At 46.2% G+C, this 25,486-nt stretch overlaps 1 protein-coding gene across 7 annotated transcripts in view; it reads left to right on the top strand.

The window, feature by feature from the left end:
* Positions 1-25,486, top strand: part of TANC2 (tetratricopeptide repeat, ankyrin repeat and coiled-coil containing 2) — a 331,215-nt gene that overhangs the window by 195,020 nt on the left and 110,709 nt on the right. For all 7 annotated transcript variants that reach the window (XM_063354919.1, XM_063354924.1, XM_063354921.1 and 4 more), the window contains 2 exons: positions 2,074-2,184; positions 19,105-19,253. In XM_063354919.1, coding sequence (XP_063210989.1) covers positions 2,074-2,184; positions 19,105-19,253 — 260 coding nt within the window. The remainder of the gene's footprint in view (positions 1-2,073; positions 2,185-19,104; positions 19,254-25,486) is intronic.

The raw sequence follows: 25,486 nt of genomic DNA, 5'->3' as shown, positions 1-25,486 counted from the left end.
TCTGGTGCAAAGCCTTCTGGTGACAGTCCCATTGCCGTCACTGCCATCACTTCAACTAGGAGAACCATGTTTGCTCCGTATTTCAGAACACAATGAGCGTTGCCAAGTGTCACATCGGATGATTTCTCGTTCTAGCGTTAACCAGAAATGATAAAGAAGGAAAAGATGAGCTATTTCTAATATATATTATAAAAATGACTGTTACTGGGGCCGTGGTACAACATTTGAAATAAACATATTTGTTAAAACTTCAACTCCAAATGAAATGTTAGTAGATTGGCCTGTGCAGAATTGGTATTCTAAACAATTTTCCTGCCATAGTAATAATCTTTTCAATATTTACGTCTTTTCATTACATCAGGATCTGGCACAAGATCATTCTTACTCTGAAGAATTTTTTCAGTGCTGTTGGCCAGTTTGCAAGCCGATCGGGTGCTTGTATGCGCGTGCGGGGCGTTTGGGGGTGGGTTTTTAATACAATTGACTACTGCCTTGCGGCGTTCGGCATCAGGTCGTGTGTCCGAGTGGGGCTGACGTCCCTGAGCTCCGTGTGCCGGGGGGAGACGGGGGCTCGGGGCTGCCCTTATCTCCTCCGGTTCCTGCATTCCTTCTGCCAGGCTCCTCTTACACCGGCCCCTCTGGGCTCCGCAGGGGAATGTGCTGTAAATATAGTGAATATTCATCCAGGATTTTCTTGCGCAAAATGGTAGAGTGGTACTTTTTTTTCCTTGTCACATCAGGTCTCCTGGGCCGGATCATTAGGGGAAAGACTGGGTACGGAGCGGGGACTGATTCCTTGCCTATATTCTGCTTCACAGGGACCTTCTATTGAAAAGAAACATCCCCTAATCTTCATCTCTGCATTCCCCACCCCCCTTTTAAAAATTCCTGTGCTGGTTTATGTACCGGTTGCGTGGAGCCATTCTGGTTGCCCATCGGCAGACCTGCTGAGCCCTTGGGCTCCTCCAAAGGCAGAGATTTACTGCAGTGGTTTGACCCCTGGAGCCTTTATTACAGGAGATGCACGAGAACGAACGTCCGTCCCCCCCCCCATATCTTTAGTTTCAGGTCCCAAATTCAATTTGCAGGACAGAGAACTATAAATATCAGTGATGTAAATGGAGGGGGTTACGCTGGGAAGCAGAGAGGCACGCAGCGTGCTGACCCACCCTACCCGCTGCAGAGCGGCTTTCCAAATTAGCCTGGCATTTAACGGGCACGTGAGTTTAACTTTGAAATGTAATATAATAACCTCTGCATATGGCTTATTCGCGAGTTTTCTCTGGCCTGGGAGGAATAGCTGTTTAAAAACTTTTATTAATAAAAGTGTTGTATTAATTATTTTATTACAAGCAAATGTTGCACAGAACTTTGTGGCTTTTAGAATTCAGACTGTTAAAACATGCGGAAAAGCCCAATTTCTCTAGCAGTAGTGGTCAGTACTGCTTCATTACAGACAGTTTTACCTTTTCCCTGTGCTTTATTTAAGTCTCTTGAATCTTTTCTGGATTTGTGAGGATAAAAGTGGAGCGCTTGGTTTTTTGTCTTGGACAGCATTAGCTTTACTCTGATCTTTTGTGTTGAACACCAGATCCGTCTGGTCGGACATTCACACTGTTTTGAAATGGAAATTTTATGTTCAAAGGAAATAATTACCGAACACAGAATTTGTGTATTCATTTTAGATATTTGTAGTTAAATATCTTAAACCCAGATGGGCTCTGTGTATCTCTCCGGGATCTGGGCTTTTCTGCAGTTGCTGAATCCAGGCCCGTTTGCTTCCTCTAAAAAAAGTTTAATAAAGTAGGAAAAAAGGAAGTGTTTAAGAGTATCAAGAATGTGCCTCGGTACTCGCACACTTTAAAGTAAGACTGTACACTTTGAAAGCTTTAATAAGGGCCATCTCCTTTGTAAAGAATGCAGATAATTTTTTTTTTTTCTGGCCAGAAAAAAAAAAAAAAAGGGTAACCTGATATGAGTCTGACAGTGTCGTTTAGTTAAGTGCTTCCATCTGGTGCTTGCTATTTCCCTTACTCATGACCTCTCTTTCTCTCTCCCCCTCCTTCTCCTTAGCCCCTTTGAGGAAAGCAAAGTTTGTTGAGAGCCCTCGGATCCCCGAGTCGGAGCTTGGCTCACCGACGCTCTCTTCAGCGCAGAAACTGGACGTCGACGCGTTCTGCCCTGGTAAGCTGCATGCGACGGCGCTGCCGTAAACGAGGAGAACGGGCAATTCCAGCCCAGAAATACTCTTTAAATGTAGTACGGCTCCTTCTTACAGGTGGTTGATTTGGACCTTCCCCAGCCAAGTTTTATTCACTTGGGAACTTGAATATTAGTTCCTAATTGATACCCCTTTGCAATTTTGTGTGTGTTCTGGGCTGGCCTCGTGGCCGCTCTCCCCTCAGAATAATTTAGAAGATCTAGAGAGTTGCTTTTGGGAAGATAAAAATGATTCAATAAACATACCTCTTTAAATTTAATTTTTAATGCTGGTCTTCAGAGAGGCTGGAATAAAACTACATTTTGGAAATATCATTAAATCAACTGATGCAAAACCATGGGATCTTGTTTACCTGCATCCAAGAATATTGCTTTTTTTGATTTATTTTTTTTTAAAGAAATAGCTTCTAATTTATGTATCCTGTAGTAAGTGCTCTTAAAAGTGTACATCTTGCTGGAGGCCTCTGGTTGAAACGTAAATAGAAGTGGGTCGTGTCCCTCCCTGGCTTAACCCCGCGTGCGTCGGAGGGTTGGGGCCGGCAGCGGCAGGAGCACCCCGAGCCCGGCCGGACCCTCGCGCAGGTGTGGGAACACCCTGAGATCCATCTGTAGCTGCGTCTCCCTGTCACTGCCCACATTCTTCCCAACTGGGACATGTTGACCTGGGGAGGGCTGGATGCTGCGGTGGAGGTGGAGGCTGGGACCGAGCGGCATGGTCTTAAAGCAGCAGCAGCAAAGGTTTCAGGGGATTTTTTGCTAATTTCCGCATTTCCCCCCCCCCCCCCCCAGCTTTCCCTAGTTTATGAGCCAAAGGGACACGTGTTTAGCGTAGGCCTCCGATGGGGTAAAAGGATGTTGGGTATTTTGAAATGGCATGTAAATATGTGACATCTTCCTCTTAAATCTATAGATACAGTAGAAAAGGTTATATTAATAAATGATTCTCCGAAATCAGGGTACCATTTATTTTGGCAGATGGTGAGCTGATAGCGTACTCGCAGTTGGAGGAATTAATTGAATGTTGTCCAGATTTTGAATGTGGGCTTTCTTTAATGTATTGTGTTTGAAAGAGGAGTTGTCTTAGGACAAAAAAAAAAAAAAAAGACGGTCCCTGTGCTTGGAAGTGCCTCCTTGGAGGCCATGGCTGCTGTGAAAAGTGCTCTTTTCTTTTTCAATCATCATGAATTACAATTAAAATTTTGCTGTTGCAGTCCTTTCTTCTTTGAACTAAATAGCTTCTGCTGTCATGTTTATAATTGTTAATAATTACAAACTTATTATGATTGCATCCGCAGAGAATTATAATTGAATTGTAAATTTGGCTTAAAAAGCATCAATTCCGGATTCCTGCGTCTCGCGTTACGTCTTGCGGGCGTCCTCGCCCACGTGTCCCCTCCCTGGCCCCCGCCTGGCCTGTCGGGCTCTTTGGGAGGGCAGGACTCCTGCCCAGCCCGGCAGCGGGCTCTCACAAGGGGATCTGTGACGCCTTATTTGCCTTTTTCATCTCCTTCTCTTGCTGATGGTGTAGGGACCTGAAAGGAAAAGTGGAGTTCCCTGCTGCCTTCAAGTATCATTAAAGAAACATGAAACATCGTTAAGGAAGGAAAAAAAGTGAAAGCAAGAGAGTTGCCTTAGGAGATGCTGGCGAACTTGGAGTAAAACTTCAAGCTGAGGGGTTGCAGAGCGGTAAACGTGGGTGCCAAGGGAGCGGCTCCCTTGTGTCCATGCGGGGCGCCCAGGACCTCGCCTGGCTGCGTTTGCCCAGAACTTTGGAGGAGCCCGGCCGGGTTTGTGGTGGCGGTGTGAGACAGAGGAGAGGGAGCGGGGGAATCCACTGGGGAGGGGTTTTGGAAACTGTTCGTAGAAGGACATTTGTGAAGTTTTCTTCTGGTGATGCTGCAGCTCCTCGCTTCTTCCCCCCTGCTCCGAGGTGTTGGCCACTGGTCACCCCGTGGTCACCATACGTTTACTCAGCTTCTGCGGCAGAAATGGATCACGCTTTACCTGCATGGATTATGGTTCCACCTGTGAAAAGAGCGGTAACACAAGGGCTGGAGGTTTTGCCGGGCTAGAAGGTTGGATAAAAGGAGCTCAAGAGATGAGACCTTGGAAAGAAGGAGGTGGCTGGGGAAGGATCCTTGTGTAACGAAGGAAAAAAGAGCAAAGATCCGGACAACTCCCAGGGACCAAATGCGTTTGAGTCTCGGCGTAGCATCCAGCTCCTGCTGGGAAGGTGGAGGAAGAAGCACCAAGTCCTACTCTGGACTGTGGCAAAGCCTGCAGGCACTGCCTTAATCAGTTTTCCAAGGAAATACAGCTCCTTTCTTCAGTGTTAGGCCTATTTTAACGCTCCTCTAAAAGGTGTGCGTCCTGTGCGGGATGTTAGCACAGAGCGTTAAATCCCGAGTGTCGTCAGGAATGATGGTAGGAGTTGAAAGAAGGAAAAAAAGCAAGGCTGGAGATATGCTGGAGCCTAGCAATTGAGTGGAGGTGGAGTGGTTTGTAAAAGCGATCCCTGACAAGTGATGTAATTAATTATACACTTAAAGGCAGTTTAAAACACTAAATAGCAATGAGGAGAGAACATTATCTACTCTGCATATAGAAATGATTATTTCAATTTGAGATGCCTCGAGATGAAATGCTGCTCGATGCGAAAATGTTTATTTTAAGGCTTCATTCGGGCAAATTTCAGCACATTCCAGGGAGGTGGTTTCCTGAGCAACCACCCTGACAGCGCTCGGCCTCTCCTGCCGCTGCGGGGAGCTTCGGCGTTTGACATCTTGCGGCGTGAATCGGTGTATGAGGGGATGCGCTCGCGATGTTTTAACTTTGAGGAAGAAAAAAGCAGAAGGAGGTGGCTAGTGTCTTTTGAGGGAGGTTCTAATAGGAAGGGCGTAGTAAAGCTTTACGCTTGATACGGTTTTTTGTTTTGGAACCGTATTCTTTGTTTTGCCAAAGGCGGCCATTAAATTCTGTAAGATGAATTTAATTTATTTAAGTGAAAGCAGAAATTGGGCCACATTTTGTAGTTGTTGCATTTGAGATGATGACCAAAAAAAAGACGTTTCGTGGCTTTGAGAAACCCATTTCTGTCAGAATTATATTTCTGTGAAGCTTTTGTGATTGTGGGGGTCATTTAGAGTTCAATCAAGCCCTTTTTGACTTGGAGTGTCTGTGGCGGAGAAGGAGCCGATCCTTGTTCCTTGGCTTAGTGGTGACTTTCTAAGGAGGCTCTGAAAGGAGTTGGGTCCGTCCTCCCTCCCTGTGCCCCCATCCTGCAGTCGCTGTTGGGCAGAGGCCTTTGCGATTTCCTTCTTGTCAGACTTTCTCAGACAGTGGGACAGCTCGGGGGTGACGCCCGCAAGGCCATCGTTGCCCTTTAAGGGGCATAACGTGGAAGAGCAGGAGTTGACTGTCAAACCTCTGTTCAGCTGTTAAACCTTTTCTGTAACGGTCTGGTGATTCACAATTTAGCGTGTAAGATTCCCCCCCACCACCACCCAAAATTTATCACGCCTCCCTCCTCCTGCCTAGTGGCACTGCTCCTGCGGGGAACGGCGTCCTGGCTTCTCGGTCCTGCTTAGCTGCCTATCACGAGGGCATCTTTCTTTGAACTGCGTTTTGTTTTAGCTACCACGATAAAAACATGTTTTGACTCCTGAGTACTTGGGAAACCTATTGGAAACAGTCTGAGACGGACGGTGCTTTCAGGTAACTGCATTTTGTCTTAGAGCTGTGTTTGCGGTTGCATTTTGCCTGATTTATTACCTTGTCATTAGGTTTCAAAGGCTAAGTATGTTATGACATTATCTTTTAATTTGATTAAATTCTTTTTCAGAAATTTTGGGACACAAATCTCAAATGTCTGGTCAGGGGGTGTTTGCTTGTAGCCCATTAGGCTGGCAGGCGTCTGTTTCCATCCCTAATTGAGTTAGGTGCTGCGCTGGTGCCGCCGCCACGGCCAGCGAAGGGTGATTTACCATCCCAGCGGCGTTTACGTTCATCTCATCGCTCCTTTTTTTCTTCGGTTAAAGAATCGTTGAGGTTGACATCTGCTTGCTGCTGCTTCTTTCTTTTCATTATGTAAAATGTGTATTTTTCATTTTGCACAAACCACACACTTCACTTAAACACAACAGAACATTTCTCAGGTGGTAGAAAAAGGCCTTTAGCAGGGAATGCATGAAACAGCCCTGTAGTGTGACTTTTTCATGGTGAAAATATCGGCAGTGAGCCAAAAACCCCACAAAACTCCAAACAAATTCAGCCAGCAGGATCCTTGTCCGACCTCTGTCACAGAGGACAGTGATGAATTGGGAGGAAGGCAAGGGAATAATCAAACCCTCCATGGCCTGACAAATGGTTTTACTGTTGAATCTTGTGGTTGTCCCAGCGTTATCAAGCCCACTGACCTGAAGGGAATGGGAAATCGTTGTGATCAGCCCTAATTGCAGAAGAGTCGTGGCAATTCGGAACGGCGGTTGCTATGGAAGCCATTGACTTCTCTCGCGCTTCTCTTGGGAGGACAGTGCTGGTTCCTTCTGCCGTACAGGGAGGTGGAAACAGCTTCAGAATAAATTCCTGGATTAACCATCCAAAACTTAACTCCCCCAGATAAAACAAAACAAAACAACCGCCACCCTGGCCTGAAATTCTGCTGCTGAGAGAGGAATAATGAAGGCAGTTTTAGACTTTCGGGTGTGACTCTGTTTGGGATTAGCCGTAGAGCACTTGCCGTTAGGTGTAGTTGGGTTTGCTGTAAACTGAAAGTTGCAGCTTGGAGAAGAGTGGCTGGGGTTACAATCTAGGGCTTACTGAACCTTCTTGTCAAAGGGGAGATGCTCGAGACAAGAACTGAAAATAACACGAATCCCATGTGCTATTGCCGTATCTTTTAGCTGTTAAATAATTTCAGATAACACGGCATTCTCGAAGCTTCCTGACATGCTCTACTAACAACCAACTTCCCTTTACAACCTAGGTTTTGGTTTCATCTATTTGGGGGAAAAACAAAAAGGGAAAAAGGGCAGGGAGCAGGCTTTGAGTGGTCCAAATTCTGTTTATGTGAAGAACTGGCCAACTTTGAAGTGCTGTGGCTACTGACAAAACCTAGATGGCCCCTGAAGTGTGTTTCCCATCAGATACTACAGCAGCAGAATTTCCTGCAGCCCAGCACCTCTGGCTGCCCGTCCGGATGGGTGCTGGGGAGTCTAACGAGTTCTTTTGCCTCGTCAAACAGAAAAGTTTTGCTTTTGGTTGGCCTGTAAGGAAACCATAACTTTTTTGTGCTAATACTTTGGATAATGGAATATTCATAGCTGTCTGTCTTGCCAGTAACTACGCACACAAGCAAACCAACCCTCTTGATTTTGAAACTGTTGGTGATGGGCCAGCATGGATCAGTGTAAAGCTTCCTTTTCTTCCACGTCTGGGCAGATGTGACTTAGGGGCTTGATATGAGACTTTCTTGTATGGATGGAGCATCAGAGACCTTCCCTGTACTTTGTACTTATCTGTTTCATTGCTGATGGACAACGTCAGGCTTCTCCTTGAATGAGTAACTCCGGGGAGAGGAGTTTCCTCTTCTAGTGTAATATTTTTTAAAGCAAGGGCAGCCTGCCACTGATGCTCCCAAATATTGCAGCTTGGGCAGTATGGCTGCAAAAACAGGATGGTTTTTGAAGCAAGGTACTCAGAGTTATAGGATTAGTCAGGAGTCAGTTGTGTTGGGAAGCTGATGGGTAGGGTTTGTCTTCAGTGCCGGCGTGGGTCACTGTTTCGCTCCAGGATTGCGTAATGATGACCATCCATGCCACATAGCTGTCTTTGGGTGTAGAACATCGTACTTTAGCTGCAAGCAAAAATGAGGGATTAGGTAAATTCAGGGACTGTTCCAGTAGGCAACATACGTGGGACGGTTGCAGGTATTGTGCCCTCAGTCCAACGCAGACCTCCAACACTGTCCCCATAGGCCTTGCATGTTCAAGTACCTTCTTACCACCTCGTCTGCAAATGGTTCCATCTTCAGCTCCTTGCTTGGCCTGATGGACCCATCTGTAAAACAAAATTACCCATTAGGGGTGGGACAGAGACATGGCTAATAATGAAACGTTGCCGTATCGTTCACCAGAGTCACTGGACCTTCTAATGGAAGATAACTTAGCTAGAATTTCAGTCTGGAGCAACTTCAGTTCTGGCTTACATAACAGGACATTGATTTATCTCTAACCTAAAATATTTTGCAAAGGTACAAAACATCCTGTCTCAGACCAAGAAATCATTCATACTGAAAAGTTGGAATGGATTCTTTTTTTTGCCCTGTAGGTAACAGGTAACAAATCTGTCTCCGTGCTTGTCTTCTGCTTAATTTCTTTTGGAGTATTTATTATGCTTGGTCATCAAAGGCGTCTGCTGAATCCTACTGAAATCTTCAGCTAATTCTCCACCTTCAGGAACTCAATTTATTGCTGACAGAATTGGTAAAATGTGCCTTTTGAACTCCCAGCAGTGCTGCTTGCTTATTGCGAAAGACTCCGGTGTTTCTCAGTGTCTTCATGAAGCGTCAGAGGAGCATTGGTCTGCACTCGCATTTTATAATTATGAATTCCAGCCAAAACTAAATCACTGTCCCCAGATTTTCCTTTCTTCGGGAGAAAAGACCCTTCAATGCTGCCAATTTGGGGAAGATATAAGCTCTCTGTGGGCTCCTGCTTCAGTGCTGCTGACGTCTTTACACAAACCTAATCTTCCATCTTAGCTTCTGGAGCTATTGATTTCCTTAGGAGTTCTTTAGGCTGCATTTAATTTGAAGTTAGCCTTCGCCTTACGCTTTTGCCTGTTGTAAGTGGAAATCCTGGGATGCTCATCCAGGCAAAAAGGAAGGAAATGATGGGTGCTGGAGTTCTTTGTCATGGTTGCACGAATTACTCTTCCCTTTTCCCTTCTGGCTCAGGTATTTATTCCCAAATATTTTACAGTCTAGAGGAAGTAATCAATAATTCTCCTTCTTTTTTTTCCTGCAATGCTTTGAGATATTCTTATTTTGTTTCAACTCTTGATGGAGGCAGAAACCTCAACACTCATTTCAGCAGCTCTAACAGTCGAGGGGCGGGTGGTTGCGTTTGCAGAAAGCTGCTCAATCCTTTGCTAAGCCTGCGTCCCGCGTCTTAATGCGGACAGGAGACCAATGGGTGCTTTTTCTTTCTGTCCTATGCAAAAAGTACTTGAACTTCAGTGATGCTATGGAGAGCTTCTCCTAAGGGAAACTATGCGGGGCTCTGAAAGCCACACCATTACTTCTGCCCTCTTACCAGTTGCCTTGACTTCCTAACCCCCCTCCGGCCTGCAGAACAAGTACTGCTTTATTCTTACCCAGCGTGAATATTGTCCCCCTTGCTGTAATTTGTTCTGACCATCAGATTCCCCCCATCCCGTCTGCTCCTTTCCCTTGGCCAGCACGGCTGCCCTTGGACACTGAAGAAAGGAGATCACTTTGCTCATAACCTCCTGCACCGCACTCCGCTGTCTTAAGCCAGATTTTTGACATTTTATGTCACTAATTATTTGACTCCTGATCGCTTGAAAAATAATTACTTTTGAATCCAAACATGAAAATTTCGGCCAGCTGCCAGTTTGAAAGTACGGCCTTGCTGGGAAGCGTTGATTATACCACCAAACCTTCACATTCCTGCATTCCCATCTCCCCTTGGCGTCTGTTTCCCTTGCCGGGCACGGGAGGTGTGACGATGTGCGCTTCTCCCTGCGTGGCTGTCACCCGTGCCGTCCCCCCTTCGGTAACTCCAGCGCTGGATTTCCACCCGGGTTCTTTGGGTGAAATTACAGATTGTAATTTAAACGCGCTGTGGGGACGGTGTGCTCGATTTTCTTTTTGAGTGGTGTAAGATTTTCATTACTTTGTTTTACACTTTAGAGAAACAAATGGATCTCGTCCAAATGGATGGTAGAGTCTTCCCCCTCTGATCGTTGACGGGACGCTAGTTAGCTGCAGCCCTAGGCGTTGGTTCTGTTTGCAAATAGCACCAAAAAGCGTAGAAAATTCACTGTTGCCTTTGTGGTTGCTACTGGAATGGCTGTTATAGTTTGAGGAACCCACAACAATTTATTGCCGTTTAGACATTTATTCTCTCGACCAACGACCCCTCCCCACCCGGGAAGGGGAATCGGGGAAAAAATTTATTTTTTCAAATGCACGGGTTGAAATATAAACAGATTTAATAGATTAAGGCTAAATAATTAACATTAATAACACAAAAGAACCAATATTGATCCCGATACCAATATAAAATATATGAGGATTGTACTCAGCCCATTCTGTCAGTTGGAAGCTGTGCACTGAGTATGGTCTTTGCAGATGAAAACCCAAATTGATTTTATACACTGATGGAAATGCTATATATATTGGTATATATTTGTATTTCTGGAGGTTTCCTGCAATTTTCTTTTTGCCCTGTCAGTTGAGCGGGGCTGGCTTGGCCAGGAGCGGGCAGGGGCGCCGGCTGCCTGCAGGGGCTTTGGGGGGACGCCCCCTCACAAAATTCCCACCACAACGCCCATCATCCCAAAACTTCAGGAGGAGGGTATTTTTCCAAGCTTCTCTTGAAGCCGTGCCGCCTTCCGGTTGACTGTGTCTGCACCGTCAGCTTCTTTGTGCTCCATCAGAAAAGTAGACCTCGGTACAAAGTTGGCCGGGAGCAGAGATCTCCTTCCTGGCTCTTAACAGTCGTGGAGCGTAACCTGCGTTTGTGAGATTTGTGCCGGGTTTATGACGTGAAAAATGGTAAGAGGAGGGAATGGGAGAGGTTTTGAAAAGCAATTGCTGGAATTAAAAAAAAATTGTTTGGGCGGGTGCTGTGCGACATGCTTAATATAACAAAATTAATGTGCAAAATGCTGTTTACATATCTTGCTCAGATTTTAGCAAACAAACAATATTTGAAGGGAGTATTTGTTCTTTTTTGATTGTGAATCATATTTTTAAAACCCTCTGCGTGAACAAGAGCCTAAGATACCATCCTTAAACCTGTCTGGAATAAAAGGTCAGCTCAAAGAGCTAAAAAATAAATACCAAACGCTTTTATTTAAGAGCCCTTTGGTCGGTCGGTGTTTGATGAGAGGTTGTGTGTTGAGAGCCGGGAGCACAGACCCACGGTCATGATCAGGTGAGGTTTTTAGAGATAAAATGCCAAAACTGGAAAGGAAGAAATAATTACATCTCGGCTTTCCAGCGGTGGGGACTTACTGCCTCGGTCACGGCGTCCTTGGTGTGTTAAAGAGCTCGGGAACCTTTTCAGGGATCTGAATGTAATCCCGCTTTTAGGAAATGTTCCGCATACCCAGGCTCATCTTTATGATAATTGTGGACTTTTTTTTTTTTTTTTTTTATACAGAAGTTCAGTGATCAGCGCACTGAATGTCCTCTCGTTTCCCCCATTCCCTTTTCTTTGGTACTCAAATGGCAGCTGAAATCCAGGAAAATTCATCCCCAAATGTACGTGCAGAGGGTTTTTTTTTTTTTAAAATCTAGAACATGAAATGCGTTGAATTAGATTTTATGATAGCACTGAAATTACGTTTGCTGCCTGTCTCTGGCTCTGTGTGGCTTCTGATTAAAAATAACTGTCTTTCTGACAACCCATTTGAAGGAATATTGAAGGCCACCAGCAGCAGAGGCGGGGGGAAGGAGTGCTTAGGACGCGGTGTTTATGTGCCGTCAGAGGAGAATTTATTTTGTTTGAATTTCTTCTTAGAAATGAGGCTGCGGAACTCGTGCAAGAGACTGACTTGGTGGAATTAATGATGGGGATTTGTGCCGTTTCTTCTGGAAATGATGGGACGGAGCAGCAGCGGCCAGTAAAGGATGGGGGGCTGGAGCCGCGCAGGGGCACAGGGTCAGGGTTGAACATCTTCGTAGTTCAGTCTTTGGTTTTTGGCTACCTAGAGAGGGCTTTGGTATCAATATACAAGAATATATTTACTTTAGTGCTTGTCTGTGGTGTCATTTCAGTTGGTGGGACCATTTTTCCGGTGCTCCCACAGAACCACTAAGTGTCTGAAGAGCAGCAGTGCAAAAATAGACATGTAAAGCCACGCATCTGGGGTAGCCCACACCCCTTACCCGGTAAATTTTTCAAAATCTCTTCTTGATCCAAACAAGACTAATGAAAAAATTCTACATTAATGCTGAGATTAGGGGGAGATGCAGAAATGGTCAAGGGCGTTTTCCAAATATAGCTCAAGTGTATTCAGAATAATTTAAAGCAGATGTAGATAATAACGGGACAGATTCGGGTCACAGGGAGAGAGGGAAGTTGTTAGATAAAACTCTACAGTTACGTAAATGGAGATCAAAATCATAAACGGTATCATTTATTTCTGGCCTTCCTTAGGTGCTCGCCCTTTGCATAGAACTGTTCTATTTTTTTCTTTGCTAATATAAGAAGTTTTGATTTATCAGACAAAGCAGTTTCATATTCAGGCAAATTCTGTTCGCTAAGTGAACTGTTACCCAGTTCTTCTAGTTAGGCACTCGGTGAAATGGATTTCAGATGTAATTTAAATTATATTCAGAGTCTGGTTTTGGAAGTAGAAGTATAACCAGGAAACCAAAAATATCCTCTGGAGGAAAGACACGTTGTTAGTGTCTCCCAGGGGCGCTACCCTACATCGCTTATCTGAAAGATTAGATGATGCTAGCTATCAAACAAGTCACAGAATTACAAAATAAATCATAAAGAAATTTCATTTGCTTGTAAGCAATTGCAGCTGAAATATGTGGCAGATTTCATTATAGGAATTGAAAGGACGGAACAGAATCGGTATTTTAAAATGATAATGTTCAAAAACATTGTGGGTTTTGAATGCGTTCTTGAAAAGAGCAAACCTAATAATTCTGCTTATAAAATGATATATTTGATTTTCAAGGAAAAGCTATGAATGTTTACGAGCACTTACGAACTCCCCAGGGAGAAAACCCACAACCAACAAACCCACCCGAAGCACCGCCAGCCCCGGCTGTTCCCAGCGCGGTCCCCGGGTCGGTGCTGGTCCCGTTACTGGCGGGACCATTCCTAAATGGGAATTACGGGGCGGGAACAGTTGTTGTTGGGTTTGGGCCGTTGCGCGTTCCCCAGGGGAGGCTGAGCTGTCCCGGCACCCTTCTCAAAGTTAAAACTTCTGATTTTGGGAGATAGGTTTTTTCTTGTGCAGCCAAGAGACCATCCTGCTGGATATGACATTAGCAGAGGTGCTCGAGTCGGCCTTTCAAAAATACTACGGGTATATGTGCGTAAGACATCAGAGAGCTGCCGGGATCCATAAAATTGCTCCTAAAGGGCCTAAATCGGGTAAATTCCAGGGTGAATTGCAGAGGCCTTCTGACGTATCTCATGTGGGTTGAATTTTTTGAAGGGAAGAAGGATTAGAGGTATTAAATTGCTTGACAAGCTCAGGTGATAATGTCTCTAATTTGCATTTTTGCAGTTCCCGTAAAAAAAAAATAATTTGTCATTATCTTGAAAGGATGGCAGAAGTAGCTGGAAAGCGCGGAGGTGTTCATGGCACTGCTCAGGTCCGCTGCAATGCCGGAAGCTAAATTATTGGTGGTTTTTTTTAAAAAAAAAAGCTGTATTTCTGTGCCTTAGGTATCTACGCTCTTTTTGAAGCTTCTAAATCATCGAGTGCTGGATTTAATTATTTATTATTACTAATTACTTAGGTGTAATATTGGAAAATTGTTCTTGTGCTGTGAGGTGGGTGAGGAGCTCTCGGGCGGGTCCGTGGCAGAGGGATGCTCCGTCTCCTGCATCCTCCGCTCCCCTTCGTCCCCACGGAGCCCCTGCGACCTCGTGGCTCAGCCGCCGATCGATCCCCGCTCCCCACCCTCCTCCCGGTCGATGGATGGATCCATCGATTCACCTCCGGACCCGGCACTTCGGTCCCTGCCTCGACGGGCTTTTCTGTCCCGCAGACGGCCCTGCCTTTGGCAATACAAGCTCTCTCGGGCAAAACAGCCTCCCAGCTTTCCCCACCCCAGATCTAATTAACCTTCTGCTTCTCTCCCTCTCCATCCAGTCCTTTTGTGTATTCCAGTATAGTGCAATCCAGAACAAAATAAGTAAATAAGTAAAAAAAAAAAAACCACAATATGCTTCTCAAGGGCTAGAGATGGAGAAATCACATGGTCTCGATTTTTTTGTTTCTTTTACTTCATGTTCTCGTTTCAGAGTAATTAAAATCACGTTTATGTTGGATTTTTGAAGCTTTTTCCATTGCCCCAAAGACTCGACTTCTCGTACGGGAGCACTGGGTGCAGGTGCGGAGCTCGGAGGGGCCGGGGCCGGGTTGGGATTCCCTCTCTCCCCTCTGGCTCCGCGCCGGGCAGGGGGAAGCTCTTGCCCGGCTGGTTTTTGCTCCTGGTCGTTCCACTCCCCATCGCTCTGCGCTCGCAGTGGCATTAAGGCTGCGGGCTCGGATTTGCTGTTTCCAGCATTCCTCTGCTTCAAGAGATAAAAACGCCGGGTAGCCTAAACACCTGTAGTATTTCAATCTAAAAGGACAGCCTTTTTCACATCGCTGCAGGAGCCCTTATTTATTTCTGTCGTATAATGCTGCAGTTACCTGTCTCTTCTTGAAGATTAAGGATTAAAAGAAAGAAGTATCCTTTAGTCTAGCTTTTTGGTGACTCTACCTAAAATTTGATTACATGTGTCCTGTAGCCTTTCGGTTATTACTCTTTTTCTTTCACTTTTTGGAAGATACCTTTAATTTATGTGCAGCTCACTACTAAAGAACCTGAACGTCTTATTTTCAAGTTCGTTTTTGCAGTGCAAAGTAAGGCTGGTTGCTTACATTTTTCTTCCCCAAAAAAGAAAAATAATCCCTGTACTGCTTCAACAAATTACCTCTCCTTCCAGCCAGGCTACAACTTTTGAGACTAATCTATCTTGGAGCTGTTCATGGATTTTTATTTATGTTATTAGAAATAAGCAATTCACTGCAGTGTGTTTGTGCTCCGTGGACTATATCCGTGATGAAAGTCCTTGGACTAGTGGCAAACGTCTAGTAAATCTCTTCTGGTTTTGACGCCGAGTTCAGTACCTGAAATGCTGACTCCAGGTTTGGAGCACTTGCCTTGAGATAAAACACAATAAATTCCAAGTGGGAAAAAGTTTCTCTATGAAATTCTTTGGAAAGAATTTTTTAGTAAGATTGAGAAAAGGCTTTTATCATGCGGGGATCGGAAAATGCAGCAGTGGGTGTAAAGGCGATGTAATCAGAAGTAATTAATCCCTGGCTAAAGCCGGCTGTGGATGGGGTGAGTCCGACAGTGTCGGGGTGTCCCAGCGGTGCCAGGCGGGTGCCGGACGGGCTGGGTGACACCACCGTGGGTCTGGTCTTCCTTCCATGGCCATTCCACTGCAACGGGGCTTTTAACCTCTCGCTTAAAAGCAAGTAAGACATAAAGGACATAAAGAAACAGCTAACTGAAGGTGTCAGCTGGCAGGAGAGTCCAAGCCTGGACTCCAGGATCCCACCAGAGACCTGGATGGGTGGTGGGTGGGGATGGTTCACCCTCCCAGCCCGGCAGCGTGCAGCTACCAGCAACCCTCTCCCTCCTATTGATTTAGCTGTTTATATATAAAAATATAGAGGTTCATCTTTCTGCTGAACATAGAATCATAGAATGGTTTGGGTTGGAAGGGACCTTAAAGCCCACCCAGGGCCACCCCCTGCCCTGGGCAGGGACACCTCCCACCAGCCCAGGTTGCTCCAAGCCCCGTCCAACCTGGCCTTGAACCCCTCCAGGGATGGGGCAGCCACAGCTTCTCTGGGCAACCTGGGCCAGGGGCTCACCACCCTCAGCATAAACAACAACTTCTTAATATCTCATCTAAATCTCCCCTCGTTCAGTTTAAAACCATCCCCCCTCCTCCCATGGCTCCCCTCCCTGCTCCAGAGTCCCTCCCCAGCTTTCCTGGAGCCCCTTTAGGGACTGGAAGGGGCTCCAAGGTCTCCGCGGAGCCTTCTCTTCCCCAGGCTGAACCCCCCCAGCTCTCTCAGCCTGTCCCCACAGCAGAGGGGCTCCAGCCCTCCCAGCATCTCCGGGGCCTCCTCTGGCCCCGCTCCAACAGCTCCGTGTCCTTCTTGTGCTGAGGGACATAAAGTCACACAGTCTCTAGAACTCCTTGAAATGCTCGTGCACATGCAGTGAGTCGGGCAGTTAAGTTTTTTTGTATTCTTGTTTAAAATTCCTGGCACTGAGCACTTTGATACGGCTTTTAATATTACTTTATGCAGAAGCGCGTGCGCTGGTGTAGCAGAGTGCAGCACCGTCAGAGCACGCACCGCCTTGGGATCCCTCGGGTCCGCTGATTGACTGTAGGCCGGCGTGTGTTGGCTGGGCAGCTCGTTACTCTCCATTGGCATACCGGAGGATGTCGTGTGAGCTGGCTGTGGTGCGTGTGTGGAGCTGCTGTGGTTCGTTACAGCACTGGTGTCAGAAGACCTAAAAACATCTCGGGCCGGTTCTGTTATCTGCCGTGCGCTCAGAGTTCCCCAGTGGGGCTGGGGGGAGCCGAGTGCGCCCAAGTGTGTGTAAATTTGGCTGCAGCATCAACACGTGGTGAGGGAGGAAAAATAAAATAATGTCCTTTCCTTGAACCTAGAAAGAGAGTATTAGGTCTTACTGTCAACTTTGAAAGGCAAGTTATGGCTTCTTTCCGTAATACCCATTCACGGGCGTCTCAGAGCTGTTACGTCTTTTCTGTGACACTCAATTAAATGACTGCACATATTTTTAAGGACCCAAAACCAAAAGAGGGAATAATCCAGTACAATAGTGCTTCGCTCAAGTTCAAAGTTATCTTGTATTTGTAGCCACGTTATAATAAAATAATTGATAGTTCTACACTAAATGCGATGCTCTCGGAGCTCAGCTGCTTCACTTGCAGCTCTTGGTACCTTGTGCCATGAGCAGCATCTCGCAGGTGAATTAGGGCTGATATCAAAGCAGACAATTATTAGCCTCTATATCTTCTATGGTCTTACGCAGTGACCTGGGATAAACCGGGAATTTTCTTTATTTTAGAGGTGAAAGGCAGCTTTGTGCCCCCTTGGAGATACTTTAGGGGTGGTGTAAAAGAGGGGAGGTTTAAGGGCAAGGTTAAACCCAGCCTCCAAGGAGCAGGGAGTCGTGTTTGGTTGTGATGTGGATGTCTAGGATACATTCTAAACGTCTACTTTTTAAAGAAAAAAATAACCTTGGAAATAAAAGTCTCCATAATTTTCATTTTACGTAAATGTATCTGTTCTGGATTTGACTCCCAGAGATCATAAATGCCCACAGATTGAATGTGGGTGGTCAGCAGTTTGGAAAATTGGGCCATCCATCTAAATTTGTCTCTCTCTTAAATCTATCCTGTTCGCGTCGGCGTTGTTTAAAGCAGTACAATAGGGATTCAGTAACTCAAAGACAGCTTCTCTTATCGCACTCTATAACCCATCTTCATAACGGTGCAGTCACAACGTAGGGATGGCTCCGGCTGCTCCTCTCCCAGAGCTTATGGACGCAGACTCCGACGCATGTGAGAGGCTCCAGGGTTTATGATTTGCAGTAGTGCAGGTGAGACACCGAAAAATTGCTCTAAGCTTCCGTGAGAGCTACATTATGAGTTTAAATAGGAATTTCTGGAAGCGACTGGCTGAGATTTTCTGAGGTCTCCTACATACCCCAGTTTCTGTGATTTGTGGCTTTCAGTTATCAAAAAGCAATATTTAAAGTAACATCTTTTTACTGTAGCCTCAGGCTGCGTGCTGGAGCACCCCCGAGCCAGGACGGAGCTGGGAAACGGAGATGGGCTCTTTTCCAGATTGTACATTATCAGATGAATAATTAACTGTAGACTAATTGCAGATCCTAATTAGTCTCCTACAACTGCACTAAACACAGTATTGCTTCAGCGTAACGTGGAAAGAAGTTGACCTTCAGGCTTTAATACTGCTGCTGGTGTCAGCGGGGAGGAGTTTGACTTTCAGAACCCGACTTACCGTTGTCATACTGTGAGTCAAAAACCTCCACAAGTTTTTGTTATAAAATTAAAAAGATACGGAAATGCCAGTGTATGTGCCTGGCCTTTTTCCCGGTGTGCGTCACTAGCCGGGAGCTTGTCTGTGCTGCTCTTCCTATAGATGGTGGGGAAAAAAATTAGGAAAAGTTATCTGGAATGTTGGTTTTGACCTGTTTTGTAGACTTGATGGGGAATTTGCAGGTGACTTGTGTTGTGGCCTGTAGAGTGAGCGCTCAGTTTGGTGTCTGGAGAGCAGAGCTTTCTGCCTAACCGTGAAACTGCGGGTGATGGTGAAGATGCTCGTGGGTTTTCTGTCCCGTTCTTTGCCGTTAAGCACTTGGTAGCGCAGGTCGGCTGCTCTGCATCTCCTGGGGTGCTCTCAAACTAGCACGCGTAGCCTTGGTTTCTCTGCGAGTACCTTGGCGGTAGTTCCGACATGCAAGAGGAGAGGGAAGGCTCTTCCTGCTCCCCTGCTGCTCCAGGAAATCTCGTTCCCCAGTGGATTTGGTACGGGGAAAGCGAGATGGCTGTGTTTGCTTCCATGGGAGGTGCTGAGAGTACAGGTAATGGGAGGATAAACGTTAGAATAAACACGTATTGACAGCTGGAACAATGCATAACCTGAAATTAATGACCAGCATATGGTGTTAGAAACAGACTTGAATAACGTGAATAACCTGAAAACCCGGATACTGACGTTGCAGCATGACAAGGTAGCGGTGTTTTGTTGGTAAAAACACTGAGCGGTGGCCAAGGTAAACAGTTCTGGTCTGAATCTGTTTTTCTTCCCGTTTAGGTGACGCTGAGCAGGAGCTGGGACCCCCGCCATCCGTCGATGAGGCAGCAAATACACTCATGACTCGCCTGGGCTTCCTCCTGGGAGAGAAAGTCACGGAGGTACAGCCAGGGCCCCAGTACAGCATGGAGGTGCAGGACGAGAACCAGGTACGGGCCCCCCCAGCCCTTCCTGCGAAGGCAGAGAGTGGTGGTTTGCTAATTATACGGCAGCTGAAGTGTCTCATCATGGTGAAATAATTGTTGTGAGGTAAAAGGTTGTATCTCCTCGTTGAGCGGTGAATCATCGTTCCAGCGCAGCGGTACGCGTTTCGGGGATCAGCTGCTGCCGTGTGAAACGGCTTCTGTTGTTTTTCTGTTTCTGCCAATGTTGTGGGAGTGGGCAGCATTTCTAATCAGATTATAGTGACCAAAATAATCTGTACTTCCATGGCATCTTATGTGTAACATTTCAAAAGTACTTTAGCGATGTTACATAAAGGCTCGTAGTTTCTCCAGAAGGAGAGGTAAGTAGTAAGAGCCTGATTTTACAGATGGTCACAGTTTTTGCTCATGTTTGCTGAACAAGGTGATTTCATGCTTGAAAACAGATAACGGAAAGCAAATCGTAAAATCTGTATTGTGATGGAGCTTGTTACATCCCCTCCGACGGGCTGAAAAGCAAAATAGCAAAAAACCTCAGGGCTAAAATGTAGATTTTTTTTTTTTTTTTTTTTTTTTTTTTTTTTTTTTTTTTTTTTTTTTTTTTGGAAAGTGCCTGAGTTTCTTCCTCCTCCTCAAGGCTGGACAGTATGCCCACTCCCAGCAGCACTGGTGAGATGAGAATGAAACTGGGAGAGAGGTTTTGGTTTGGTTTGGTTTGGTTTTTTTTAATTGACAGATGGATAGTCCAGCATGCAGCAGAAGAGCATGGAAGTCAGAAGCCCATTTCCAGTTCTCTCTCCTTTTAACCGTCATTGCATGACTCTGCAGGAGTCACCTAGGTAATGACATAGGCGTTAGTCAGAGGACCTGACTTAAGGTCCTGAATTCATTAAAAAAAAAAGTCAATGAAAAGTGGCAGCCAAAACCAGTCCTCAGCACAGGAAGGACACGGAGCTGTTGGAGCAGGGCCAGAGGAGGCCCTGGAGATGCTGGGAGGGCTGGAGCCCCTCTGCTGTGGGGACAGGCTGAGAGAGCTGGGGGGGTTCAGCCTGGAGAAGAGAAGGCTCCGGGGAGACCTTGGAGCCCCTTCCAGTCCCTAAAGGGGCTCCGGGAAAGCTGGGGAGGGACTCTGGATCAGGGAGGGGAGCCATGGGAGGAGGGGGAAGGGTTTTAAGCTGGAAGAGGGGAGATTTGGATGAGATATTGGGAAGAAACTCTTTGCTGTGAGGGTGGTGAGCCCCTGGCCCAGGTTGCCCAGAGAAGCTGTGGCTGCCCCATCCCTGGAGGGGTTCAAGGCCAGGTTGGACGGGGCTTGGAGTAACCTGGGCTGGTGGGAGGTGTCCCTGCCCAGGGCAGGGGGTGGGACTAGATGGCTTTTAAAGGTCCCTTCCAACCCAAACTGTTCTACGATTCTACGAAGCTGGCTTCTGTACGTTCCAGCTGAATGCCCATCATGGCCCTGGTGGCACCTGTGGATCTCTCTCCCAGCCTGTGCCACTTGGGAGGAAACTCGGAGACACATTGTTCCACTGAGCCCAGGCCTGCTCCTGGCAGAAGTAGGATGTGCTCTTGGCAAGCAGGACGGAGGGCAGGTCCTGGGCTCTATCGGTCCCGCGCTGTAGACTAAACCAAAAGGTTTTTGATCTTCTTCATGGGCTAAAGCACGCTCGAGAGCCAAGAAATGTGGTTTTGTAAAGTTTTTGCCTTTAACACATTCATTAAGCTTTTAATGCTTTCATTCAGTTTCTTATGCAAGTTGTGGTGGATTTGGAATGTACTTTACTATACATTGTGCTAGAAAACGTACTTTTAACAGGCACCTATTTGAACTGAATACTTCAAAGCCAAGCAGAGCTTTCTACTATAAATGGTTCCTTTTGTTGTTGCCTTTTGACAAAAATTAAAATCCCATCTTTTCCCTAAAGCAAAAAGATGTCTTTGGAGAATAAATAAAAGAAAAATCTAAAGAGAAACAGCAGAGAGTTGTCCTCTAAAATAGATTGATATCTTGGGCTGTGTGCTAATTTTTGCATGAAAAAGTTTTACAGGGCCTTTGAATGCTCTTCATGTGCTGGTGAAGATAAAGAGAGGCCGGTTCCTCAATTACCAAGTTAATTTTTGTCTTTCTTTGTGAGCGTCTCCTGCTGCCAGCGCTTGCCTGGAATGGCAGAACGCTCGAGGTTGGACATGACCTCGGGAGGTCATCTCATCCAGCCGCTTGCTGAAAGCAGGGCGGGCTTCAAAGTTGGACCGTGTTGCTCAGGGCTTGTCCAGGCGAGGTTTGAAGATCTCCACGGGTGGAGAATCAAGAGGCTCTCTGTTCTGGGCCGCCTGTTCCCGGGCTCGACGACTCCGATTGTGAGGGACTTCTTTCTTCTACCGAATAGAAATTTTCCTTGCTACACCCTGTGACTGTAGTGTCTTGTGCTTTCCCTTTGTGCTTCTGAGAGGACCGTGGTTGTGCCTTCCTGACAGCCCCCCGCAGACAGCGGAAGGTGCAGCTATCCCTAGGTGCAGTGTGGCTGTCTCTCCTCCACCAGCATCTCCTCCTCCATCGTGAGCTCCAGCCATCTGACGCTCTTGCTGGCCCTCCTCTGGCTTTTGCCACCTGCCAGTGGCTGTCTCAGGACGGCAGCCCGGCACAAATCCTGTCCGAGGCAAAGCTGCATCCGAATTGCAGCAGATCTTCTGAAAACCTCTCCAACTCGCCTTCCCAAATTGAATTTCTTCAGCTGCCCTGCTTAAAGTAGTGTTGAAAATCATGCAGGGAGACATTTATGGGATTTGCAGAGATTAATTCTTCCATTAATCATTGATTAATTAAAATCTGATTGAGACTTTGACTACTAGTTTGCACTTGAATTTAAAAACGAGAGCAATTTTCTAGGTTTTAATGCGTTAATTTACGTGGCCTGGGCAAGGAAAACGTTCTTTGTAGCAGAAGCTGGGGCTTGGCTGCTGCTTGTTATTCTGCCCATTCGTCGCCTTCTCAAGCGAGAAAATAATTATTTGCAATCTCGCCAACGCTTGAGCTCTAGTGAAGATAAGGAGTAGAGGTGTTTTCACTAAAACTGCCCCAATCTGCAAATCGGCACACTGCAGTTTCATTCACTTGCCTTATTTTGACTATGTCAGAGGATATATTCTCTAATCCAGATTGCTGTGAAATGGCGTGTTTTATGTGCTGTCTCTTTCTTAATCATGCTTTCCTTAATGAGAGATCACAAATGCTGAAAAATAAATCCTTTTTCCTCCTACTTTTTGGGAAACTATTTTTTTAACCGCGCTGGCAGCCAGAGAAGCACAAAGGACAATGAGACTGTGACAGAACAGTTTAATTTTTCAAAGCTTAGTGAAAATGTGACAGATGAAACAGCAGCAATAATAATACAGAACGTTCTGTCAATGGAAATTTATATTTAAAACTCGCACAGAGGAACATTTTTCTGTATCAATACGAAAATAAAACATGTCAATCAATGCCAAGTGATACACCGTGTTATTTAGTAATTTCTAGTTGCGAGTAGGTTGTTCTTAGGGAGCTGCATTGATAACACTACAAATAAGAGAATTTATAAGAATATCACTTTTGGCATTTCACGAAACAATGGTGTGAAAAGCTGGAGGGAAGATGAGTGTGCCGTTCTTACACTGAATTTTACTTTGCTTTAAAGCGTAATTTTTCAGTGTTTTAAGGTTGGCGGATGTTATTTTGTTAATACTGAGATTAGTTTCGGTGGGGATTTGTTTAAAGTAACGTTTGAAACAAGGACGTAGGAAAACCTCGCCACAAAGAACTTATAATAGTAATAATGCATCACCATCTGAAAGATGCCAGATGCGAGCTGATTACGTGTTAGATGCTGTGGTTTGAGGTTGGAAGGCACCTCTGGAGATCGTCTAATCCCCCCCGCCTGCTCGAAGCAGGGCCAGCTCAGGACCGTCTCCGGTCGGGTCTTGGATATCCCTGTGTGTCCTGTGGCAGGTGCTCCAGTCCCTCAGTCATCTCTGTGGTCCTTGGCTGGACTCGCTCCAGTATCCCCATCAGCCCCTTGTGCTGGGCAGCCCAGCCCTGGGCGCAGAGCCCCGGGTGCGGTCCCAGCAGCGCCGAGCAGAGGAGAAGCATCACCTCCTCCCGCGCCGGCATCGCTCCTCCTAACCCAGCCCAGGGTGCCCTGCGCCTTCCGCATCCAAACCGCAGGAATTACATTGCCTTGGACTTGAGGCAGTTGGTTGGACCCTCAAAAGAAAATGACTGTTAACAGAAAATGAGTATTGGAAAAAGCTAATTTAATATCTCAGGTGCGCTGATGGAGCCTAATCATCTGGGATAGATCAGAAGAGACAGCGTGTAGCTCAGTGCAAACATCTGCTCGATACATAGCAGCAAGCCAAAGCCAGCCCCGCGTTAGGTTATATTAAGAATAATAATAAACCCCAGCAATTTTAAGGCAGGAAAATAATGGAATATTTTCATTGAATACTGGCGCACCAGTAGTTTTTGATTTGGCCACTAGAATGAAAGAGTTAGAAATCACTTTGCAAAAATTAAAAACAGGTTTACAAAAATCAGTGTGGTATTTAGACATCTGAAAAGATTGCGGTATGAGAAGGTGAAAAAGGTTCCTTAAGAGAGAAGGCGCGTGGCAGGTGATGCAACAAATGTGCGAAACCGGAATATACAGGGGGCCAGAATTTATGGAGCAGTCAGCTTGCCTGCAATTCCTAGAAGCCTACTGGGGGGAAAAAAGTGTGTTTGTTAAGTACCTAGAACATAAAAGAATGGAAAATAACAATAAGCGTGATCCACTAGTGGCACCGCAAATTGGATGGGGAGAGGAGAGCATTGGTTTGCTTCTCCTGAGGGCCTCAAAAGACGACGATGTGGTGGCAGCCGTCTCATTCACCGGTGGATATTTTATATGGATACCGGAGAGAGGTGATAAATTATCGTGGAAATACTGACATGGTTCATTTTCTGCTGTGCCGCAGTCTCTCTGTTTAATACATAAACACGCCGGTGGAGCTGTCACATTAGCGCCCCGTCCCCGGTTTGTCGATGTGCTAATCCACGTCCGGGGTACTCTCTAATTAAGTTAAGATCGATGCGGTCACGCTGGGTTGAAAGTGAGAGCGTGGGGCGGTGGAGGGGGGTGCCTGCCCCGTCCCACCATGGGCAGGGATGCTCCCTTCCGCCTCAGACGCCTCCCAGTAAGGATTTTTACAAGCCCCGTTGGGATACCTCGGACAAATTAGGTGGCTTCCCTGTAGCTACACATGGGATCTGCCTTCTAATTTAAAAACCAGTAAATCTTTTGCATGTTCTACTTACAAAAGTCCATCCCAGGCATTTTTTCAACTTCCAAGTGTGAAATAGTGAGGAAGAAAAAAAATTAGATGCCAGACCTGTTCTGCAGTTTGCAAGCATGAACCTTGGGTTCAAGTGACATGGAAAAGGGAATACAAATCCATACAATTATTGGGGAGGTATTCACACAGAATAGAAGAAATCTCGTTTGAGCAAATTCCAAATGGGGAATTAACCTCTTCTGTTTCTTTCCTGGGAAGAAAATGAAAAAAATGCTGCCCGCCGAGGCTGGCTACGGAAAACAGCGTCGGTGCGAGAGAGAGGTGATGGTGTGCTGCAGCGTCCCCTGAGCCGGGGGCAGAGGGGGGGACCTCTTGCTGCAGAGGCCGAAAGAGAAATTTAAGGGAGGATCCCATGCTCAAAAGCCTGTTTGTTTTTTTTAATCCTTACCTCATACATCCCCAGCTGCTGGAGGGGAGACGGAGCCGCCGCGGGGGCGCCTGCTCCTGCGACACCCACGTCGTGAACAGGGTGCCTCGGCTGGGCTGCGGGGGTTAGTTTTGTGGAAGGGAAGTAGTGAAGTTGCCCATTTTCAAGTTATTTCCGGATGATTGCGCTGAAGTACAGCGTGAGGGTGATTAAATTGCTGTGTTGGGTCAACAAGAGTGTCTTCCCATCTCCTGCCCTTGCCATCCTCCGGTGACTGTTGCCTGCAGGTGCTCTAGGACAGAATTCCGGAGAGGAGGACCTTTTCCCAGGGAAGCTTGTGTACCCGGTCGCCTGCGGTTAAATCAAGGCTCTGTCGTGTATCGCAGCTTTTCTCAAATTGAATTCAAGAATGATTTTGTTTTCCTAAGAAACTAATCTCCCTGAACAGCATCAGATGTATAAACTCTTGCAGGTTTCTTGCACGCCGTATCTTACAGCATCT

The sequence above is a fragment of the Chroicocephalus ridibundus genome, chromosome 17 (genome assembly GCF_963924245.1).
Source record: "Chroicocephalus ridibundus chromosome 17, bChrRid1.1, whole genome shotgun sequence".
NCBI lineage: Eukaryota > Metazoa > Chordata > Aves > Charadriiformes > Laridae > Chroicocephalus > Chroicocephalus ridibundus.
The sequence above is the reverse complement of the archived record's forward strand: the minus strand, read 5'-3'. Positions and strand labels throughout refer to the sequence as shown.